This window comes from Leptopilina heterotoma, unplaced genomic scaffold, assembly GCF_015476425.1.
Source record: "Leptopilina heterotoma isolate Lh14 unplaced genomic scaffold, ASM1547642v1 Lhet_384, whole genome shotgun sequence".
Taxonomy (NCBI): Eukaryota; Metazoa; Arthropoda; class Insecta; order Hymenoptera; family Figitidae; genus Leptopilina; species Leptopilina heterotoma.
In genome coordinates this window covers 409190-433282 of record NW_025111057.1, presented here as the reverse complement: position 1 = coordinate 433282, position 24093 = coordinate 409190, and the positions used below count along the sequence as shown (strand labels likewise).

The 24093-nt window shown below is 32.3% G+C and overlaps 1 protein-coding gene across 2 annotated transcripts in view; it reads right to left on the bottom strand.

Annotated features, from left to right (window-relative positions):
* Positions 1 to 24093, bottom strand: part of LOC122505982 (ribokinase-like) — a 182393-nt gene that overhangs the window by 72499 nt on the left and 85801 nt on the right. The window contains exon 4 of one of the 2 annotated variants that reach the window (XM_043617911.1): positions 18246 to 18407. The exons of the other annotated variant lie outside the window; for it this stretch is intronic. Within the exon in view, the coding sequence (XP_043473846.1) occupies positions 18246 to 18407 (162 nt within the window). The remainder of the gene's footprint in view (positions 1 to 18245; positions 18408 to 24093) is intronic. 2 annotated transcript variants of the gene reach the window in all.

Genomic DNA, 24093 nt, shown 5'->3' with positions numbered 1-24093 from the left:
AATTGGAGAATACATATCAGTCCAAGGGACCGGCGAGAAAATCCGCTTTTCTCAATCAATTGATGTCTCTGAAAATGGAAAATGGCGACGACGTTCGAGAGCATTCTCAAACCTTCCTTGATGTCGTAGATAAGTTGGCAGAATTGAAGATCGCAATTAACAAGGATCTGTTAGCAGTCATGTTTCTACGAAGTTTTCCGGAAGAATACGAAAATTTCCGATGTGCTATGTCGACGCGAGACGAGCTGCCATCACTGGAGACTTTACTAATTAAAGTGACAGAAGAATCGGAATCAAGGAAAATATCGAATCGAAGATCGTTGCAAAACGCCATGGTTGCTGCAAAATCAGAAAATAAAAATCGACATAACGATCTACACGAATAATCGAAAAAGGACAACTCGATGGTAAGAAAGGACACGAAAATGAAATGTTTTAAGTCCGGGAAAATCGGACATCGAGCGAGGAACTGCCGAAGTGGGAAAATTTCAGCAAATCAAACCGCGAGTGTAAGTGAAGAAGACGTATGTTTATTTACAAAACCGGAAGTTTTAGTGGACAAGTCATTCAAGACCGAAGGTGGTGCGGTTGATTTGAAATGGTGCTTCGACATGGGTGCACGTCACACATGTGTGGAGATTTGAAATCTTTCACAGAAATCAATCAGGAAAGTGAAAACAAGAAAATAAATCTTGCTAGTAGTGCACGTGCGGACATTTTTGGTAAAGGTGTGGTGTCGACAAAAACAACGACTGGAAAATGTACAAAAACATTGAAACTTATTGACACATTGTACGTTCCAGATCTACGGTCGAATCTGATTTCAGTGTGTAAAATTACCGATAAGAGTAATTATGTGTTATTTGACAGAAACAGTGCCCAAGTTGTTGATGAAAATGGTAAGGTCGTAATTACTGGAAGAAGAGAAGGAGGACTGTATTTTCTCACAAATACAGTAAATCTAGAATGTCAAGCGATATACGACACTGACAAGTAACACTACCCAAGTGTCATACGCCGATTTTTTTCAAACTTGGTTTTACTACTAAAACATCGAAAAATATTTGACACGTATTTCTTTATATCGGCCCGTTTTGAGTTTTAAGGGTAGAAAACACCCTTTTAATTTTTAAGGGATGAAATCAGTATCTCAGAAAATACTCTTTAGATTTCAATAAAACTTGTTACTCGGGGGTTTTCAGGGTCGCTGATTACGAAAATGAAGTCAGATTTTTAAAATTCAAAATGGCGGATCCAATATGGCGGTCTTTAAAGTTAAAAATCAATCAGATTTGCGTAAAAATCACCACTTAGGGGTTTTTAAGGTCACTGATTACAAAAATGAAGTCAGATTTTTATAATTCAAAATGGCGGATCCAATATGGCGGCCATTAAAATTAAAAATCAATAAGATTTGCTTGAAAATCATCACTTGGGGTTTTTCGATGTCGCTGATTACGAAAATGAAGTCAGATTATCAAAATTAATGATAGTAGAATGGTAGTTAAACTTCGTTAGTAATTTAAAAAAAGTGCTGAATGAATAATTATGAAATTGACATGAATGAAAGTTCCATAAATATCTTGCAGTTATATTCTATCATATTGTCAATACCTACTAACAGTTATGCAGTTCCCCATAAGGGCTAATTTTAATTTTTTCTAAATTCTCGCGGGTCAACCGGACACCCTTAAGTACAAAAATTTCAATCTGCCCTTTTAAGAGTTTTACAGCATCTTTCTGTATACAAATTTTACGAGAATTCCCCTAACCGTAAAAAAGGGAAATTCGGCCATGTCAAAATGGCGCCCAACGTGGGGCACGAATTAAGAAAGTTACTTTTACCCACCCTGTTTGTCTCAAATGCTCTTCTTCAAAGAAATTAATTTTTCTTTTCTCAAATGCTCTCCAGTAAGGAAAATAATTTTTCCTTTTTCAAAACCGCCCTCTGTGACTTCCAATTATTTTTTTTAAAAAATATTTTCTTTCCCCTGTGGAAAAAATTTCTTAGTCACCCTCTCCTGTGGGACTTAGCTTAAAATAAAATGCCAACTACCCCCTGTAGTACGTAAAACATTCTAAGTCACCCTCTCCTGTGTGACTCAGCTCAAAATAAAAATTCCAACCACACCCTGTGGTGTACATTGTGAAAAAATTTTTTCTATTCTCCACCCTGTGGAGCTTTTTTTCTTTTAAACCTCCAATGGTCCAGACCAAAAAATCTGGTGGCGTCCTCCTTTAACAATTTTTCGTTTCAAAGGTGAAAAATAATGCCTGGTGAACGAACACCTCCTAATAATACCTCAATTTCAAATTCTCTTCTTGATCAATCCGATTTTGCGGGATTTGTAAATACCCCCCCTCCTCATTTTACGATGTCTCGATGAACGTAAGAACTGACACCAGGCCGGTCCGGAACTCAGCCTCCTGGATACCCTCCACCTGCAGCTGAGAGAACTTCACCGCCAGCATACAATGATCTCATCCCTGGATTCTCAAGACATACATCAGGGAGCCTTCGAAATCAACTTCCCTTGGGTGGGACTTCACATTCGGTAAACCCGTGATTGCCCCAAACGAGCTTCCCCTAAACAGCAGACTTCGTCCGACCAACAGGGAAACTAGCAAAAAAGGGCAGCTCGAGACTCTGCTGTCCACCTATTAGTTTATCTGATTTTTGATTTGGCCTCTACCGACTTACCTCTCTTTCCCTTACAGTTAAATAAATTAACCAGTTACCGTGAGAGTGGAATAAGTAAAAAGGAGTTGCCCTAAATATTCTCGGGTAATCTAGATTACAAATTCTAAAGAAGAGATGTTTCTAATCTCGGAATAAATTTCCAATCCCATGGATAGAAGAGCACCAAGTAGTCTACGACCGATCTCGCCGATGTAACCATATTGGAAAACAAAACCGAGATACCAATTATTTCGGAAATCACACTCCCTCCTTTTCGGTAGAGAATCTTGATTCTAGTTTATTAAGACGGTATCTGACATTCCGACAGATTTCTGAACATTAATTTTAAATGTTTCGTTTCGATTTCGGGAAACCGTTAACCCTGTGGGTCCCCTGACTCAAACCAATTGTATAGTCCACGAAATCAAATTATTACTTCATAAGCCGTTTAACATTCGTTCTTACTACTGCTGTGAAGAAAATAAATTCAGCTACCGGTCTCACACCCAGTGAGATTCTCTTGGGACACAATTTAAATAGACCTGGTGATTGGACACTCAACCTCTCAACTTATCAACATCCAAAGGACAGAGTTGTTCAAGCCAGAGAAAATCACTGTAAAATATCTGAGTGCCGCTACGACTCCGACGGATATTTCTGCCTATAAACCGGGTGATCTCGTATATTTGAGAAACTTTCAGATATCAGACGCTTCGAAGCAGTTCAACGCCTCATTAGCTCCATTAAGAAGAGGACCTTACCCTACTATACGTCATCCACAAGGGCAACTGTATGAACTAAACCTTTTCAGTCGAACAACAAAAGCTCACGCGTCAAAATTATGGCCAGCGAGACCCCGGTCAGTCACTCTTACCGATCAGGAGATCAGCAACAATTGCCCCCGCTCTCCAACAATTAGGAGAGACCTAAGAGTGGGCCTCCTTCAAATCCCATAGTGACCCACATCTATCCTGCAGCGCCTCTGATTCGCCGACGAGGAAGACCTAGAGAAAATTCTACTGTAACGACATAGAGGGAAGACCTCCTCACCATTCCTGGTTGAGTAGAGGCGACAGAAGTGAATGGTCCAAGTCCGTCGAGGGAAGTCCTCCTCACCGCTCCAGGTTGAGTAGAGGCGACCAAGGTGAATGGTCCTAGCTCATCGAGGGAAGTCCTCCTCACCGCTCCAGGTTGAGTAGAGGCGACCGATATGAATGGTCCCAGCTCATCGACGTGTCATACATTATAAATAACATTAGTTTTAAATCTTCGGTTGTACCGCTCCATCTTTCTGAATCGATCAACCCTGTGGTTTGACGTGAGGGATTTTTCCTCACTTTTAATTTTTTGCTCGATCCGGAAAAATGAGCGACCTTACGGTATTTTCACCGTAGGTGGCGCCTGTTCTCGGCCACTTACCGGTAAAGCAACGCATATTTCAATATCTAATTACATGAAGTGCTGTGTGGTGCGCGTAAACGTTTCGTGCGAATATGACTTCGCTCAGCGAATAGATATAAGCGGATCACCGAATAATGTACTTCGACAACCGTATCCGACTTCTCATTGCCTGGAGGAGGAGGTATCGGTTCAAGCCAAGATTAATAAAAGCTAACTTGAATTTCACGCAAGTCTGCTTAATTTTTCTCCTTACACCCATTTCCCATCTTTCCATACTACGAGCCTCGACCAGCAGCCAGAAGGAGAAAGAAGGAAGGAAGCTATTCTCGAGCCGCCCTGGGTCCCCCACCGCCTGCCTGCCAATTCTCTTCTATCCACGATGTCAGCTGAAAGGCCCCCATCGTCCGCCTCACTGCCACGTACCACCCCCCCCCCCCGCTCAACGACGATACCGCAGCATTGAAGGTTGCGTTGGTTCCCCGTGCAGTTCCCCATAAGGGTTAATTTTAATTTTTCCTAAATTCTCGCGGGTCAACCGGACACCCTTCAGTACAAAAATTTTAATCTGCCCTTTTAACCCTAGCAGGAGTACGTTAGTTTACTCACCCTCTAAGGAGTAACTGGGGTGTCCCGACACCCCACGCTTTAAACTTGTTTTATAAGGTTTATATTTGACATAAAAAAATTTATTATAATAAATTGATTGGTTTTTTAGTAAGGAATACAATAATATTATTCATATTATGATAAATTAAAAAAATTTTGAAAAAAACCATAAAAACCCAAAAAAACACCAAAAAAACACCAAAAAATTGCAAAATTGACTTTTTTCACAAAATACGTTGTAGTTTCTTAAAAATTTGACTAATTAAAAAACTATTTTAGGTTTTTAAAGTTAAATAGATACACTTTTAGGGGGAAAAATTAGTTTTTGTATTACTTCCAAAAAACATAATTATTTGAACATCTGAAGTAAAAGAAATTGAAGACAATTGTAGAATAGTGAAAATCATAAAAATTAACTATAAAATGGATTTAACCCTTAAACCGCACCCTGGGTGTGCGACGCCCATATTCTAGCTTTTTACTCTAATATTTCGGTTAAATTCGTAAAAATTGAACATGTGTCGTTATTGGACGATACATTTTGTACTTAAGTTTATGTTCCGTGAGGGACATTAGTCTCCCAAGTGTCTTTGTGTATTTGATAACTTTATGAAGTTGTCGGCGAAAAATTTCTGCTTGTTTGACACCCAGTTTTTGGTTTAGGGTAATTTCAGTAGTTTTAAAAAACTCTTTTTTAATTATTAAAATTAAATAAATCATTATGAAACTTATTTTCCTTCAATATAGATGTACTGAGCTATATAAGATAATTTTTCCAAAAGATAATATCCTATTCCAGCTTGGAGGACACACTTAAAAGTCCCCGGGTGTCGCACACCCAGTGTGCGGTTTAAAGATGGATTCGGCAGTGTGCGGTTTAAGGGTTAAACAATTAATATTTACTAAAAATGGTGTTATAAATTAAAAATTTTACAAAATTAATATATCTGAATATATTAACATTAAAATTAATAACTTATGAAATGATTCTGTAAATTAATATTGAATCAAAGTTTTAATTAACAATTCTTAATAGCTCTAATATATGTTAAAATATTATTAACAATATAGAATTTATAATTTAAATTTGACTGTCATATACTACATTTTTCTGTATTAGAATTTAATTTCTGACTGTAGAGAGAGCACAGAAATTTTTAATAAATCTTAACTCAAATATAATAAGTTGTTACAAATACAGAATGTCTATTTTTCATAAAAATAGAATTTTTGTATAAAAATGTTTCTTTTTTATAAAATACAACTTTTTCATGCATAACCTATCAATTTATACTTTATCAGATGATTTTAACTGATTAAAAACGATTTTTTAAAAAAATTTGAATTTACTTATCTTGACAATTTTTCTAACGTTAGGGAGTAACTGGTGTGTCCAGACACCCCAGACGTATTTTAACAGGAGATAGAGCTCTTCCTAGAGCAAAACTTTTGGCGGCACATACAGGTGTCAAAAGATAGAGGTTGAAACTAAATTACCAACAAGTTTTGAGCGTAAAAAAATTATTGGTTAAGCCATGGGAATACTTTGAATTTTGCTTGGGGTGTCCAGACACCCCAGTTACTCCTTCTAGGGTTAAGAGTTTCACAGTATCTTTCTGTGAACAAATTTGACGAGAATTCCCCTAACCGTAAAAAAGGGAAATTCGCCTATGTCAGCCTTACCTAAACGCTAAAATTCTACAGCATTTTTTATTTAATATCTACGACAATTTTCAATTTATTACATCAATTTTAAAACATTCTCAATTATTATCAATTTCAGAATCAGGAATGATTGTAGCGGGATACACACTTCTATTATTGTAGCATTAAATATCATACAGATGATTTATTGCTATTTTTGTATTTATGGATTTCTCAATTAAATTATTGATACTTTGCAGGAGATTTTCTATTATTTGTGCTGAATGAATCAATATTATATTATAGTCTATTAAAACTGTTTGTAATAATCGTGAACATTTTAAACTTATAGAGATTTTTCTAAACACTGACCAAAGACCAAATTCTTTAATCGATGAGAAAAGCAAACTAGCAAACTTGTGCAGTATAATTTCAACCAAAAGAAAAGAAAAGATAAACTTCAACTTTTGTCAGTAATTACAGAATAAAGTAAGTGACATCAAAATAGTAATCAGCGACCTCGAATGTCCGGTGACCGGTTGACCCGCGAGAATTTAGAAAAAATTAAAATTAGCCCTTATGGGGAACTGCATAACTGTTAGTAGGTATTGACAATATGATAGAATATAACTGCAAGATATTTATGGAACTTTCATTCATGTCAATTTCATAATTATTCATTCAGCACTTTTTTTAAATTACTAACGAAGTTTAACTACCATTCTACTATCATTAATTTTGATAATCTGACTTCATTTTCGTAATCAGCGACATCGAAAAACCCCAAGTGGTGATTTTCAAGCAAATCTTATTGATTTTTAATTTTAATGGCCGCCATATTGGATCCGCCATTTTGAATTATAAAAATCTGACTTCATTTTTGTAATCAGTGACCTTAAAAACCCCTAAGTGGTGATTTTTACGCAAATCTGATTGATTTTTAACTTTAAAGACCGCCATATTGGATCCGCCATTTTGAATTTTAAAAATCTGACTTCATTTTCGTAATCAGCGACCCTGAAAACCCCCGAGTAACAAGTTTTATTGAAATCTAAAGAGTATTTTCTGAGATACTGATTTCATCCCTTAAAAATTAAAAGGGTGTTTTCTACCCTTAAAACTCAAAACGGGCCGATATAAAGAAATACGTGTCAAATATTTTTCGATGTTTTAGTAGTAAAACCAAGTTTGAAAAAAATCGGCGTATGACACTTGGGTAGTGTTACTTGTCAGTGTCGTATATCGCTTGACATTCTAGATTTACTGTATTTGTGAGAAAATACAGTCCTCCTTCTCTTCTTCCAGTAATTACGACCTTACCATTTTCATCAACAACTTGGGCACTGTTTCTGTCAAATAACACATAATTACTCTTATCGGTAATTTTACACACTGAAATCAGATTCGACCGTAGATCTGGAACGTACAATGTGTCAATAAGTTTCAATGTTTTTGTACATTTTCCAGTCGTTGTTTTTGTCGACACCACACCTTTACCAAAAATGTCCGCACGTGCACTACTAGCAAGATTTATTTTCTTGTTTTCACTTTCCTGATTGATTTCTGTGAAAGATTTCAAATCTCCACACATGTGTGACGTGCACCCATGTCGAAGCACCATTTCAAATCAACCGCACCACCTTCGGTCTTGAATGACTTGTCCACTAAAACTTCCGGTTTTGTAAATAAACATACGTCTTCTTCACTTACACTCGCGGTTTGATTTGCTGAAATTTTCCCACTTCGGCAGTTCCTCGCTCGATGTCCGATTTTCCCGGACTTAAAACATTTCATTTTCGTGTCCTTTCTTACCATCGAGTTGTCCTTTTTCGATTATTCGTGTAGATCGTTATGTCGATTTTTATTTTCTGATTTTGCAGCAACCATGGCGTTTTGCAACGATCTTCGATTCGATATTTTCCTTGATTCCGATTCTTCTGTCACTTTAATTAGTAAAGTCTCCAGTGATGGCAGCTCGTCTCGCGTCGACATAGCACATCGGAAATTTTCGTATTCTTCCGGAAAACTTCGTAGAAACATGACTGCTAACAGATCCTTGTTAATTGCGATCTTCAATTCTGCCAACTTATCTACGACATCAAGGAAGGTTTGAGAATGCTCTCGAACGTCGTCGCCATTTTCCATTTTCAGAGACATCAATTGATTGAGAAAAGCGGATTTTCTCGCCGGTCCCTTGGACTGATATGTATTCTCCAATTTGACCCATATCTCTCGAGCAGTTGTACAATCCTTAATTTGCTTAATTTCAGGCGGACTAATGGCAAATATTATGTCCGATTGTGCCTTCAAATCGGCTTCCATCTATCTATTTGCCGCTTCTTGTGTCGCTGGATCCGCCTGGATTATTGCAGATTTCGTCGCTGTACCATTCGCATAAGGCCACGCATCGTTCTTGATCAAAAGAGCACGCACTTGGAGTTTCCAAGTGTCGTAATTGGTGGATTCCACGTCAGTTCAACACACTTATTTTCATGACTTGTTGGGATTTGGTTGTACTTTTGTAAATTTATTACTTTTATAGTGATAAACAACTCCACCAAATATTTTTTTTCAAAATTTTGAAAATTACCAAAAATATGGCATTTTCAAAATTTTAGTCTTTTTTTAAAGTGCTATAACTTTGGTTCTAATTAACCGATTTTGGATTTTAAAAAAAGGATTTCTTTGGTTTTAAGTATATTTTAAGTTAAAATTAATATAAAAAAAAATTCAAAAATTTTTTTTTTTGAAATTTTGAAAAATTAAAAATCCGTTTATGAAAAAACATCATCTTCGATTTTTTTCAAAATTTTACTAAATGTTAAGGCAAATGTGCTTCACATGTCCTGTAAGTTTCATCTTGGGATCTCAAAGGGATTCGGAGTAAAAAAATAAAACTTAACCACATATTACGAACATATGGGGCAAGATTCCTCAACTGCCTAGGTCATAAAATGAATTTTCTCAAAACTTTGCTAAAATGTTACTGTTATTAGTAGAAGTGTAAATATTATTTTTTTTTTGAATTTGATAAAATATTTTTTGAGTTAAGGAGTTTCAAAATTTTGATTTTTTTGAAAATATCTTTTTTTCGACTTAATATATTGAGAAGTAAAATTAATCAAATTTAAAGTATGAATAGTGATTTTTAAAGGGGTTTTCACGGGCTATAAGCTGGTGACCTTTTTTTATGAGCCATGTAAAAATCAGAGTAGGACCATGAGAATTTTTGAGAAAAATAATAATTTATCATTATTTTACATAGAAAATGATGATTTATAATTAATTTCTTCAAAAAGTTCCATGGTCCCACTCTGATTTTTACATGGCTCATATGAAAAAAGGTAGCTTTCGATTGAGATATGTTACAAAAAAAATAAAAAACACCGATTTTGAGATGCAGTAGAACTTGGTTAATACGATTCTGTAGGGACCGCACTAAGAATGCGTCTTATGCGGGAAAACGTATTAGGTGGGATATAAAATGTATGTCTTTAATTGCAGGGACCACCATAATTGGGCGTCTTAAGCGGGAAATCGTATTAAACGGGGTCGTATTAACCGGGTTCTACTGTATATTGAAATTAAGAATTTGACCTTCAATTTAAAGGTCAATTTGATAGAAAACAACTTTTTTTTCATCGCCAGCTTATAGCCCGTGAAAACCCCTTTAAAAATCACTATTCATACTTTAAGTTTAATTAATTTTACTTATCAATATATTAACCCTTTCACACCCAGGCATAACTGGACGGTTAAAAAAACGTAAGTGTAACGTTATTCATAGTTTTCGGGGTCGCTGATTACGAATCTGATATCAGAATTATAAAATTTTTTAAATTTAAAATGGCGTATCCAATATGGCGGGCAACTTTTTTACAGATTGATCGGATTGGCTTGGAAATTGTTACTCGGGGGTTTTTGAGGTCGCTGATTACGAATATGACATCATTTTTTAAAAATTCAAAATAGCGGATTCAAGATGGCGGACGATTTTTTTTAAATCGTTTAGTTTTACCAGAAACTTGTTACTTGTGGGTTTTCAGGGTCGCTCAATACGAATCCGGTGTTATATTTTTAAAATTTAAAATGACGGATCCAATATAGCGGACGTTATTTTTAAAATCGTATAGTTTCACCAGAAACTTGTTACTCGGGGGTTTTCGGGGTCACTGATTACGAATCCAGTGAGAGTAGAAAGAAACAAGTCCATCTACTGACAGAAATAAATAAATACACAATCGCAATTTCAAAATAAACTACAAATTCGTGATAAGAGACCATAAAAACCCTTGAGTGACAAGTTTCCCTCTAATCCAAACAATTTTTACATTTGTCGTCCGCCGTGTAGGATCCGCCATTTTGAATTTTTAAAAATTAACACCTAATTAGTAATCAGCGACTCAGAAATCCCCCGAGTAACAAGTTTCAGGTGAAATTAAAATGTTTTAAAAAAATCGTCCACCATCTTGGATCCGCCATTTTGAATTTTAAAAATATAACACTGGATTCGTAATCAGCGACCCCGAAAACACCCGAGTAACAAGTTTCTGGTGAAACTAAACGATTTTAAAAATAACGCCCGCCATATTGGATCCGCCATTTTGAATTTTAAAGATATAACACCGGATTCGTATTCAGCGACCCTAGTAACCCCCGAGTAACAAGTTTCATGCTAATCCGTTTAATTTTACATTTGTCGTCCGCCATATTAGATCCGCCATTTTGAATTTTGAAAAACTAGCACCGGATTCGTAATCAGCGACCCCGAAAACCCCCGAGTAACAATTTTTAGGCGATTTTAAAATATTTTAAAAATTCATGATTTTTAACAATAATTTATGAATTTTTTTAAACAATAGGAATTTTTTAACATGATCTAGGTTACTTATTTTTAAAGCCCTATTCTTCCTGAAGAGAACGCACTAAATTAAACTCAAAAATATTAAGTTTCTTCAAAGACATTGAGGATTTTGTAGGTGGGACGTATATGTCCCATGGGCGTGAAAGGGTTAAATCGAAAAAAAGATATTTTCAAAAAAATCAAAATTTTGAAACTCCATAACTCAAAAAATATTTTATGAAATTAAAAAAAATTAATATTTTCACTTCTACTAATAATAGTAACATTTTAGCAAAGTTTAGAGAAAATTCATTTTTTTACCTGGGCAGTTGAGGAATTTTCCCCCATATGTTCGTAATATGTGGTTACGTTTTATTTTTTTACTCCGAATCCCTTTGAGATCCATAGATGAAACTTACAGGACATATAAAGCACATTTGTCCTAACATTTAGTAAAATTTTAAAACCAACAAGTCATGAAAATAAGTGTGTTGAACTGACGTGGAATCCACCAATTGTTTTTTGTCAACGCTTCGAATCTAACACCGGTTACACTCATTTTCCTAGTATCGCGACACAGACGCTAACCTTAAAAAGTTCCACGATGCCGCACCGATGATCGAATTCAATCGCGTTCGCGTATGGTTATGATTACGCACCTGAGCCCATAACCTGTTGTCAAGGAGGTGCCAAATATACAATGGGAATAAAGATACCGAGAATATACACGAGAATAGTATTTATTATAATAAGAAAAGCAAAAAGATTGTTAAGCACTTGCGTATCGTACAAGACAAAGCTTTCCACTAAAAATATATGGAAAGTAGATAGCGACATCTATACAAGAGTTCGAATCGCGTATAATCATTATAAACATTAATTTGTTGATGTAAAAAAAAATTTTTTTGTTTGGACTTAGAAATTTTTGGTATAATCAATGATGTGGGCGATCCATATACGGGCCCCTCGCGTGGGGCCTCAAGGTTTTGCCCTCATGTGAGTTCCATATTTTCAAAAAAATGTCTTTCAATGTTTATTTCAGGAGCTTTGAAATGTTAATTAAAGCATTCTGAACTAGACGTTTTTGAACAAAAAAAGAATTTTTTTTAGACTTAGAAAAAATTTTGAGCAGGGCATTCATAATGCCCAAGAGCAGGGGCCCTGCTGGTGCCCTCGTAAATTCCCATAACTTTGCAATAGAATTTCCGGAAAAATGTAATTCTGAACTAAACTTTTTTAATAAAAAAAAATTTTTTATTGGAACTTGGATAAATTTTTGAGCTGGGTAACCGTAAGGGCAATAAGCGGGGCCCCTGCTGGTGCACTCGTGGATTCCTCCTCATGGATTTTCCACGTGGGCCGGGGGCCACTGAACGGCGTGGCTCGAACGTGGCTTTTTCTACACGGGAAATAATTTTATACAAAGCTAGAATTGTACATTTTAATATGTAAAACTTTGGAGTATATAGTATTATAATCTTAATGACTTTGACTTCAGACTACGATCGGTGCGTATGACAGTAGTGACGTCATCACACACACAGGTCTATAGTAGTAGTGGTACGGATTACTACTTTTTCGAGTAAAAAATTCGCTCTGGAATAGTAAAAGTTGTTTCTTGCAGAAGTAATTTTTATTTTCCGATTACTAATTATTAGAATTTCTACGAGTAATATTTATAACACATCGAATGTAAAAAGTAATACAAAATTTAATAAAATTTACAATGACGATGTAAAAATTAAAAATCTTAAAGCAATTTTTAAAAGTGACTAATGTAATAATTACTATTAGTAAATTTTACTATGAATAGTAATTTTTAATATATAAGTAGAATTATTACTATTCCATAGGAACTTTTACTGGAAACTCAGCACCATTTTTCTCCGTGTAGTAACGTTCTTTAGCCATTAAAAAATTAAAAATATTTAGAATGTTTCCTGACTCTCACCGCGTGGAGGCATACCCCAGTAGCACGTAATATTACATCAATATTGAGAACACTGCCCTAACATTAGCAATATTGCCTCAATGTTGTCAATGTTACTGGAAAATTACGTGCTACTGGAAATAAGTATTTTGGTCAATATTTTTAAAATTTTTTAAAAATTGTTCTTTTTTTATTTTGGTTTTATTTTATATTTTTCAACATTTTTTGGAAAAATTTGAATCTATTCTTATTCTAATTAACCAATTTTTCTATGCGATTTTGAAAAACATTGTTTTAAAAAATATTCATTACATTGCTGACAAAATAAAAACGTTCTTACATCATAAGAATCCTAAGAGCAGTATTTCCTCCTTTGCGATGTTTCACCTTGTGATTTTTCATATCATTATAGATTCACATTTTGTTAAGGTACTACTACACTTTAGAAGGCTCTTAAAAGACCAAATTTAAAAAAAAATTTCTTAGGTCTTTTATTATAAATATTTAAAAAACTTTTTTGCCTATATTTGTACATATTTGGAGAATAAAAATAATGGTTTGTTTTTAATTTTTATTTAATATCATAATCTGTCGACAGCATGCAGATCGAAACTCTAAAAAGTTAGTTGTCCAATTGCGGACAGTTTATCTCAAGATTGACAAATCGGAAACAAAAAATCCAAATTGATTTTTAAAAAGGAAGGTGTCTTGCAAAGAAATCTACCGCCAATAATGAAAAATCGACTAAAATAAAAAAATAGCAGATGTTTCAATAATTTTTGTCCAAATACACTATGTTTTTCAGTATTTTTCTAGTCTGCAAAAATGTTTTTTTAAATTTTTTTGACCATTTTCTGGTAAATTGTCACACAGGACATGCTAACAAACAAAACGAGTTATCATTTATTAAAATCGGTTCAGTAGATTCAGAGATAAACTGTCCGCAATTTGAGAAAACGTTATTTTGAGAAAAACGCGTTTAAACTTATATGTATCGTTAGAGGCCATCCATAAATTACCTAAAATTCTTTTGCAAATTGAAACCCCACCATTTTTTTTATTTCAGACACTGTTACATACATTAGCACCAATGTTTCTACTGGTCGTAACAAAAAGCTGGACCCCACTATCCCCTTTTAAAGACTTACTTAATTTGTCAATGACTTTTTACATTAATTGAATATTTTTTGAAAAATTTACTTTTTTTTCTTACAATTGGTTATAAATACTTTAGGAGGTGTTTTCTGAAGTCATAAGGAGTTAAAAAATACAATAAAAAAAAATAAAATTTTTTTAAATTCTAAAGTGTAGTAGTACCTTAAATTGTGTCTGACAATATTTAACACAAAATCTGTGGCTGATTCCTTTATACTTTCTTTTCTAATAGCAAAATACAATAAAAAAAAATAAAAATTTTTTAAATTCTAAAGTGTAGTAGTACCTTAAATTGTGTCTGACAATATTTAACACAAAATCTGTGGCTGATTCCTTTATACTTTCTTTTCTAATAGCATTTGACAAAATGTGAAACTCAGGATATGAGCGGCTCCAAAAACACCAGCGTGACCAGTTTCAAGATAAATACAATTGTTTTTAAAAATTCTTATCAGCCATATTGGATACGCCATTTTGAATTTTTGAAAACTAAGGTTATATTCGTAATCAGCAACACCAAAAATCCCCAAGTGACCAGTTTCAAAAGAATTTGATTGATTTTAAAATTTCTGGTCCGCCATATCGGATCCGACACTTTAACCCGGGTAGCAATTGAAGTCTGGATCAGGTCTGTAACTGATCTGGTTAGATCTGGGCCAGATCTGGTAACCAAGTCTGTGCTAAAGCTGGTTTGAAACGCGGAACATGTCTGAAACGTGTATATAACCAGATTTGATTTTCTCTGTTGTTCGTATGGTAACAAGGCGTTCGACAGTACCTAGCGTGGGTTCTTGCTTTTTTCTGGTCATTGCTTTGCTGTTTATTATAATAGCTTTGCTTTTTGTAAAATTTGTGTTTTTAGTTGAAAATATATTTAATTTAAATACAATAATAATATTTTCATCTTTTGCAATTAATAAAATAGGCATTTTTCAAATGAATAAGATTGTTTTTAAATAAATTACAAAAAGCAAAATTTAAGTTAAATTTAAATGTTTTAAATTGTTTATTTTTTAATTTTTTTCAATTTTTTTTTCATTTTAAGCTGGAAGAACTACTTAAATATACACTCCTAAACACAGTATTTCATTTTTTTTATTAAAGTCGTAGATTATAATTATATTAAGAAAATTCCTAAACGCAGGGATTCGAGCACCTAACTATATATCGCAACGCAGGTTTTGGTGACGTAGGGGACGCAAGATAAAACGCTTTAACCGCTCGACCATCTCGGAGGTCTGAGAATCTGGGCTTAGAGAAAAATTGCATTCAAAAAGCAGAGCAAATAGACTCTCTTTCTCTCTCTCACTTACTGAAACCCGAAAGAAAAGATAGTTAGAACCCCTGCGGTTCAGGGTTACTTTACGCGCTCATGCTACGTTTGGGAAATTCCCAAAAGTTGTTTATATAGTACATTTTCAGATTTCTCGGTTTTTAATTTATAAGCATAAATTACTTGTGTAGAGTAATAATTATAGAATTTATTGTAAATACAGGGATTTGTTTCCGAGTAAATATTTTCGAATATTAGGTTAAACAATTATAAATCTGAATTCAGTCCAATAAATACATTAAGTAACCAATTGTTTAGTAAAGTAATTTTAAAAAGCATACAGAAGGAAATATTTTGCATTATAAGGGTCATAAAATATAAATATTCGTGAAACGACAAGAACAATTATATTTTAATTGTGCTCTCTAAATTTGAATCAGTTAAAAATCACTGGGTTAACTAACAATAAATGACTGACATTTTACTTCTGCAATCAGTTAAAATTAACTTATTGTCAATGACAAAATTAATGGTTATCAGTAAAAAACAACTAAAAATTGGTCAAATTTTATCAATATTTCAGTGTATTACAAATTATTATTGTTATGAATAAATATTCGGTATTTTATAGTATATAATGAAAAAATTAATATTATGAGCTACTCATTAATTAATCTCATTAAGCTTAATTAATAATTCTTATTTAATTATAATTGAATCAGTTAAATGAGTGTACTAAAATATCAGTTATTTTTAACTGACAATCAGATATGCTTTTCTGAAAATTAGTTATTTTTAACTAATTCAAATATAGAGAATGATCATTAAAATAGTAAAGAGAAATTTGTAGCAGTACAAAGTTAAAATTTCGGTTTTCTCTTAATATACTTCTGTACGTCGCTATCCTTATTTTCCTACCTGTTCAAGGGCTCAATCGGTTTCACCTTACCGACTTTTCATTATTTGTGCAATTGGTTTAGTAGTTTTGGTACCTGCATATAGATAGAGCTGTTTAATTGGTTACCAAGTCTGCTTCTGGTTTGGACCATGTAAAATTCCAGATCCGTTCCAGATCTAGAATAACAGGTCTGCATCAGATCTGTACTCTGGTAGCGACTTGGATTTTGCTACCCGGGAAATTTTGGAAATGTAAGGTTATATTCGTAATCAGCGACCCCAAAAACTCCCAAGTGACCAGTTACAAGCAGAATTATCTATTTTTAAACATTTTCTCAATTTGTTTATAATATTGTTTAAAAAAATTAACTTTAGTCGCCATTTTCTGGCACACATTTTCAAATTTAATTCCCAAAATAGTTCTATCTTGTAGACCTACTATTTTTGATGCGATATTTATAACAGTAGAAGGTATGTTCAAGGTTTTAGCTATAAAAAATGTTAAAACCCAATTGAAAAATCTTAAAAAACCGTGTTTTTTCTTAAAAAATGTTGTATCAATTGTTTATTTAACATTTTTTAGTTTTTTTGAGCACGCCATTCGAAATAGGGACTCTTGATACATAAGAAATATGTATTCAAAAATTTTTCTTCTAGCATTTTAGTATTGAAATATGTCCTTAAACATTATGTACATATTTTGTACATCCCGTCCTTAATGGGTTAATATCTTCAAATTAATAATATTAAAATAAATTTTAGATATTTGGAATCATGAAATATCACAGACTCTTCATTTTTTTTAACTTCAATTAGTTAAATTAAACAAATTTCAAGTCATAAAATTTTTGTTAAAAACCATAAACCCACAGGATAATGGTCTCATTTTAACCGCTCGACTCAACTCAGCAACAATGAGTAATTCGAATTAGTTAAAATGCAGAAGTTTTAAGTTATAAAATTCTTGTTTTATAGAAATCTATTGTGAAAGAGAGATGCGTATCGAATTGCTCATTGCGTTGCTGAGTTGAGTCGAGCGATACCGTTATCATATATGTGGGTTTTAACAAAAATTTTATGACTTGAAATTTGTTTAATTTAACCTTGAATTTAACTAATTAAAATTTATAATTAAAAAATTAAGAATCTGTGATATTTCATGATTCCAAATATCTAAAATTTATTCTAAGAAACTTTATCTTACAGGAATTATAAGCTATCTCGCAAACTATAACTGATATGTAAAAACTGATATCATTTTTAAATTTTAAGCCTAGAGAATATAAGGTATACGTAAAACAGTCTTTAAAATAATCTGAGTTTATAAAAATTATTAATAATGTTGAAATAAACATTTAAAAAAGTCATGGTTTTTCGATTTTATACCTAAGTCATAAAAAGCGTGACGACCTTCACAGTCATAAAAGTTGTAATGATTCTTGACAGAATTTTGAGGGGTTCTATTTCTTTTTAATGTTTTTGAGCTGCAATTGTAAGAAATACTGCTCAAAACACCAGAAATTCTGATTATTTTTCTGGTGTTTTGTCATTATTTTTTTAGTAGGGACTTTACGAAAATTGCTTACTCTTACTGACTTTTCGAAATATTTCGATGCAGTAATGTATTTATTCCATATACTTTTTGAAAAATATTTAACTTTCTACAGTTCTATTGTATCTACATGAAGAAAACAAAGAAATAACTGTACATTAACTTGTCGGTGCCTTAATAGTTTTTTATTAGAATAATGATGTCTGAATATGATGGTTATTAAATAATATTTGACTGAAGTAGTTTATAATTTGTTTCACTAACAATTATTTGTTTTCAACCTCAGTGCGTGTAAAGTTGTAATAATTGGAGTTTCAAATTGACAGACTAACACTGATGAATGTTTTATTACAACAGCTGCTTCGTCAATATCTTCAGTCGTTAACAGTTCATTTGCTCCGGGTACTATTATAATATTGTTGTCTCCTAAAATTATAAAACTATTGCGTAAAGCATAATGAAATAAATAAAAGTACACTGAAAGAAAAACTATAGTATTATTTGATATCTTCATACACGAAAAGAAATCTGTTGCGAATAATGCATAGAGTAGAGGTTATGAATATAGCATAAGCACTTACTAGCGAAAAGTATAAGAGGTCCGCCTGAATATCAGTCGACTCCGCCTAATATTCAGGCGGACTCGAGCAATAAATAGGCTCTCTTTTAGGATTTTAGCATCAAAGAATCTATGGAAAAAGTATATGAAAAGTTTCGAGCATTAATCCTAACAGATTTCTCTCCGTGTATGAACATTTAAAATAAAATATATTAATTTAGGGAAAATGTGTCAGTTTTTAAATTATTCCCTACTAAAAATAAAATCAGGAATCGTCATGAATGGTCAGAATTTCTGAACATTCCTGAACAGTCTCACCACTTCTGACGTTTTCGAACGTTTCTCACCATTCCTAACCAAATACTTTCCAAGCTCCTCCCACTTTACTCCCACCATTTTCGAATTTGTGACCATTTTCTTGACTATTTCTAAAATGTGTGAACACATAACCTATAAAAATTTTGGTACATCTTTCTAATTTTGGTAAAGTCTCATGAAAATTTATATATACATATAAAATCTTTCAAATTTATTTTTTACATTTCAGAATACATTATTCTATTATAAAAATTGTTCTTTTAACTTAACAAAAGTTCTCATTTTTCAAATTGGTATAATTATTGAATTAATTATACAGCAAAAGTAGGTAAATAAATCAAAACATTCGGACCATTCTTTTAACATTATTTAATATATTTATTTAATGTATATTTATAATATATTAATTTAATATATGTATATTTACTTGTAATTATTTAATAAAGTTAATTAATAATAAATTTTGTTTCATAATATTAGTAATTTACTATACCAGTCAGTACTTATTATGAGAAGTATTTGCATTATAATTGAAATACAGTTATATTTAAATTATTATTAATCATTAATGGAATAATTTCTTACTATAATGATTATTAATAATTTAAATTTAAAATTTATAAAAATTTCAATATTGCATTAATAATTTATTATTATAAATTATAATGTTAAATTAAATTAATATTAAATACTAAATTCATTTTAAATGCAGATATAATAATAATTATTATTAATCTGTATTCGTATTATAGTTTATGAAACATTACAAATTGTAAAGTTAAGACTTAATTTATTATTGATTCAATTAATAATGTTAATTTTTATTAATTCACATAACCTATTATGACTAAATTGAAATATAATTAATTAATAAAAATTATTTAACAGTTTATTCTGATTTATTGATAATATTGGTAATTGAATTTTACTATTTTACAGTTGCTCTTTATATAGACAGTTGAATCCAGAAATATGTAAGTCGGTTCGGTAGTCGCAGTCGTTAGGGCAGTTAGTTTAGGCACTAGGTTAGGTCATGCGTCGGGGTTCGATCCCCGTAGGGTCCAAATTTAATTTAATTCCGGCAATTAGTTTCAAGTTGTTCCGTATGTAAACAAACTGATATTAATTAATAAAATATATTTTTTAAAATTAATTTGTTGCAACTTTTTGCATATTGTTTAAATAAATAAAACAGAAGTGGCTTAAAAATATGGTCAAAAATGAGGTATAAATGGTCTCAAATAGTCACCAATTATGGGCGGGGTCAACAAAGAGGAGGGGATAGTAGCAAACTTGTGACCACTTTAAACTTCCTCCTGATCAGTTGTGATAGATTTCTGATAAGATCCATCCAGAATCGTAAGAAAACTGGATTAAAGTGGTCAGGCGGCCTGACCATTTGTCTGACCATTCCTGATTTTATTTTTAGTAGGGTTATTTCAGTATTTAAGAAAATATATTATGAATATATTGTACAATATTTAAAAGAATAAAAATTAGTATATTTATTTTAAAAATTGAGTATTTGAATATGAAAGTACAGAATGCCAAAAATTATTACAATTATTTTCATCTTCTCTTATAGAAATGAGTAAGAGTTGTATTTTTCTTTGGAATATTCGTTAACTTTATACGAAAAGTATGTTGGACTTCCCCGACCACTTCCGAGTTGAACCGAAGTTGCCTTGTATAAAGGTGCGATCCCATTTGAACAAAATGCGTTGACCAAAAGTAGAAAATCATGAGTGCAAAAGAGATAGGTATATATTGTTGTTCTTTTCACTCTCATGATTCTCTGCTTTCGGTCGACGTATTCAAGAGTAGGTGCAGAAAGTGTAGCGAAATGTATGGTAAAATTGCGTCACATCCGGAAAAGAGAACAGCATAGTGCAGGTTAGGTGTTAAAGTGTAAGAAGTGCAGGCAACAAGAACATACCTATTATTTAAGTAAATTTATGTAGTTATAAGAAAAAGTAACTAGAATAAAATTATCTTAAAATAATAATTTTCTTATGAATAATTATCTTATGAATAACACCGGACTCTAAACCAAAGAGTTCAATCGACGTCTAATAGATGTCACTAATTGCTGATATAGTCGAAATCTTCCTTAATTAGAATAAAATTGATCTCTTGTCTAATTTAGGTATGTTTTCGTTGCGTGCACTTCTTACACTTTAACACCTAACCTGCACTATGCTGTTCTCTTTGCCGGATGTGACGTAATTTTACCATACATTTCGCTACACTTTCTGCACCTACTCTTGAGGTGGTGTAAAAGTTACACTTAAGGCCAACGCAGAATAGAATCTTTAACCGGAACCGCAATCGTAAGCGTAACCGTAAGAATGAGTTAAAGAAGGATAGGTATATTGTTTATCCTTCTCCAACTTATTCTTACGCTTACGGTTACGATTGCGGTTCCGGTTACAGATCTATTCTGCGTTGGCCTTTAGTGCAGGCAACGAAAACATACCTATTTAAAATATATCGAAAAGACTGGAACTAACGAAATGTTCACACGGTTCGTCGGCATCACTTTTCACTTGTTCTTGAAAGGTGTTACGTATGACTTCGTAACTATTTTTAATTTTTTCATTAATTAAAAGTTTGCTATATTGTATAATTTCATTAAAAATTTGGGAGTTTTGTAAATAGAATTAAGTACTCAATACACATATTATCAGGACATAAGAGGATTTTTACATAATTAACTCATTAATTAATTTGTCTTAAAACTATTTTTTTATAATTAAATCATCCAAACTCAAAAATAACGATAATCATTCTTCAATGGTTTTTATTCCTAATAATATTCTTATTTTTATAATTATAATTCTAAAATTGGTCGAAAGAATATTGACATCACTTTTATTTTAAAAGGAATTTGTCTACTTTGTTATAAGTTACTTTCCACAGAAAAGACGCTTAATTGTATTGGTAAAAATACAAAGAAAAAGAATACATTTACATATTGGCAATAGAGGATATAGAGCATCGAACTATATCACGCCATTTTAAGGAATTTGCAAGATTGCAAAAAGCTTGCCTGGCAACAACGAAGTTTGGCGAGCCGTGTGCACCGGCATCCCCACTCTGTCGTTTTATAATAATTTCAAGGTGTGATCCATACCTTCGATCGTTTTAACTAAAGAGTCCGAATTTGTTCCTCCCGCAGTAAAGCTGCGTAGAATTATGTGTTCCTCCCGAAAATCGGTAGAGTGTCAATTTGTTTTTCCCGCAGAGCGGATGATTATTATATTTGTTTTATTTCCCGTAAAAAGACGGAGGTTTTAATATTTTTTTCCCAAAGTAAGGGTTGAATTTTTATCGCTTGAAATAGTTGATTTAAAGAATTACATTAAGAATTTTACTAAGTTACTTGAATTGAAAATAAGAAAAATAATAAATATCATAAAAGAAAATACAAGTGAATAGTGAAAAAGTGATAGAAATATTAAAGAAAATAAAGTAATAAATTAAAGAGAATTGAAATTAAAGAAAAGTATTTGGGAATATTATTTTGCGTTGATAAAGTGAATTAATAAACAGTTAAAGTGAAAAAGTTAAAAGTTAAAGACTGGGTTTTAAATATCAAACCTCTGTCTTGCGGTTTGAAGACCTCTCAGTTTCATTATCTTAAAATATCAGAATGAATTAGAAGTTTAGATTCAGTGACCCCGAAAACTGAATATTAAAATTATTTTTTATATAATTGCTGAATTAAATAAATAAAGAGAGAGATGTTTATAAATAAAAAGAAAAGGAATTAAACGACCATTGAAGGAAGAATCAGAAACATAGTAAACAAGAAAACTACAATTTTTATACAGAATCTGATACAGGTGTAAATGATTCACTTGTAGAAAGTAATCAGAGACTTTTCTGTGCCTTGATTAAAATAAAATATATTGTAAGTTGGTGAGTGAATTATTAATTATTCTAGTTCTATGCATTTTTACACACACACATTACAAGTTTACACTAAAACATAATAATTACTATATAAATAAAAATTGTTTGTTGGTTTATTGTTATTATATTGTTATATGAATATTGAGAATCTTATATTAATTTTATTCTATTAAAAGGGCATTTTTTCATAATAATATTTACAACGATTTATACAAGTAAATAATTTAAAGATAGTTTATATTCTTGTATTGTACGATTTTTCTATTAATTTTCAAGTTTTATGAATGAAATAAATTTACTTATATTTGTACTACTCATATAACTGAAGTGTCTCATTACTTTCTACAACTATATACAGCCTTTTTCTTTTTATATATTTTCAATATAAAATACCGTCTAATCGGAGGTACTGAATTAATAGTACACTTAAAAAGGGAATCCTCTACTTTTTTAAAAATAATAATTATTTTTTCAAGAATTAAACGTTTATCTTGGGGTGAATAAATATTAAGTCTTTTAGTTTGACTTATCGAAAATTACTTTCGATACAGTTAAGCCTGAATTCGCTTAATATTATTTATCAGAATAATCGAATTCATACTTAACAAAGGGTATGTCCAAGTTGTGAAATGTATAAACAAACCAAAAGGTAAACAAACCAAACACAAAAATCGCACTTTTGTAACAGCCATTTCTCCTACAAAAATTAACATTCTTACACTTTCTCTACAAAAATGGAAAATTAGAGTGTCAAAGTGTCCAATGAAATCATTTTCGACTAAGAGCAATAAAAAGCAATTAGTAAAATAACTAATTAAAATGACCTGTAAAATAGCATTTTTGACGCGTCGCGAAAAATAAACTGTTTGAGTATATCAATCGCACTGACGGTGAAGAAGTCAGCGATTGGACGTTCAACATGTGGAAGGGGACATTTTTCCCTTTCTTCCTTGAAATTACAAGGGAAAGGGTAAAAACTTCTTCTCGTCCGTGCGGTTGATACAGTCAAACACTATAATTTTTTGCGACCTGAGACTCTATTGCTCTCTGCGCATGCGTAGACCGTACAAAGAATGCTGAAAAAATGAGAAAACAACTAAGTTTCATTCAAAACAAAATGTGCACTTCCACATGGTGCTGTCAATGCATTCTTAGTACGGTCTGCGCATGCGCAGAGAGCAACAGAGTCTCAGCTCGCCAAAAATTAGTGTTTGACTATATCAACCGCACGGACGAGAAGAAGTTTTTACCCTTTCCCTTCGTCGCTTGGGTGATAAACAGGGTTGCGTACGTAATTTACCTGACGTAAATTACATAGTT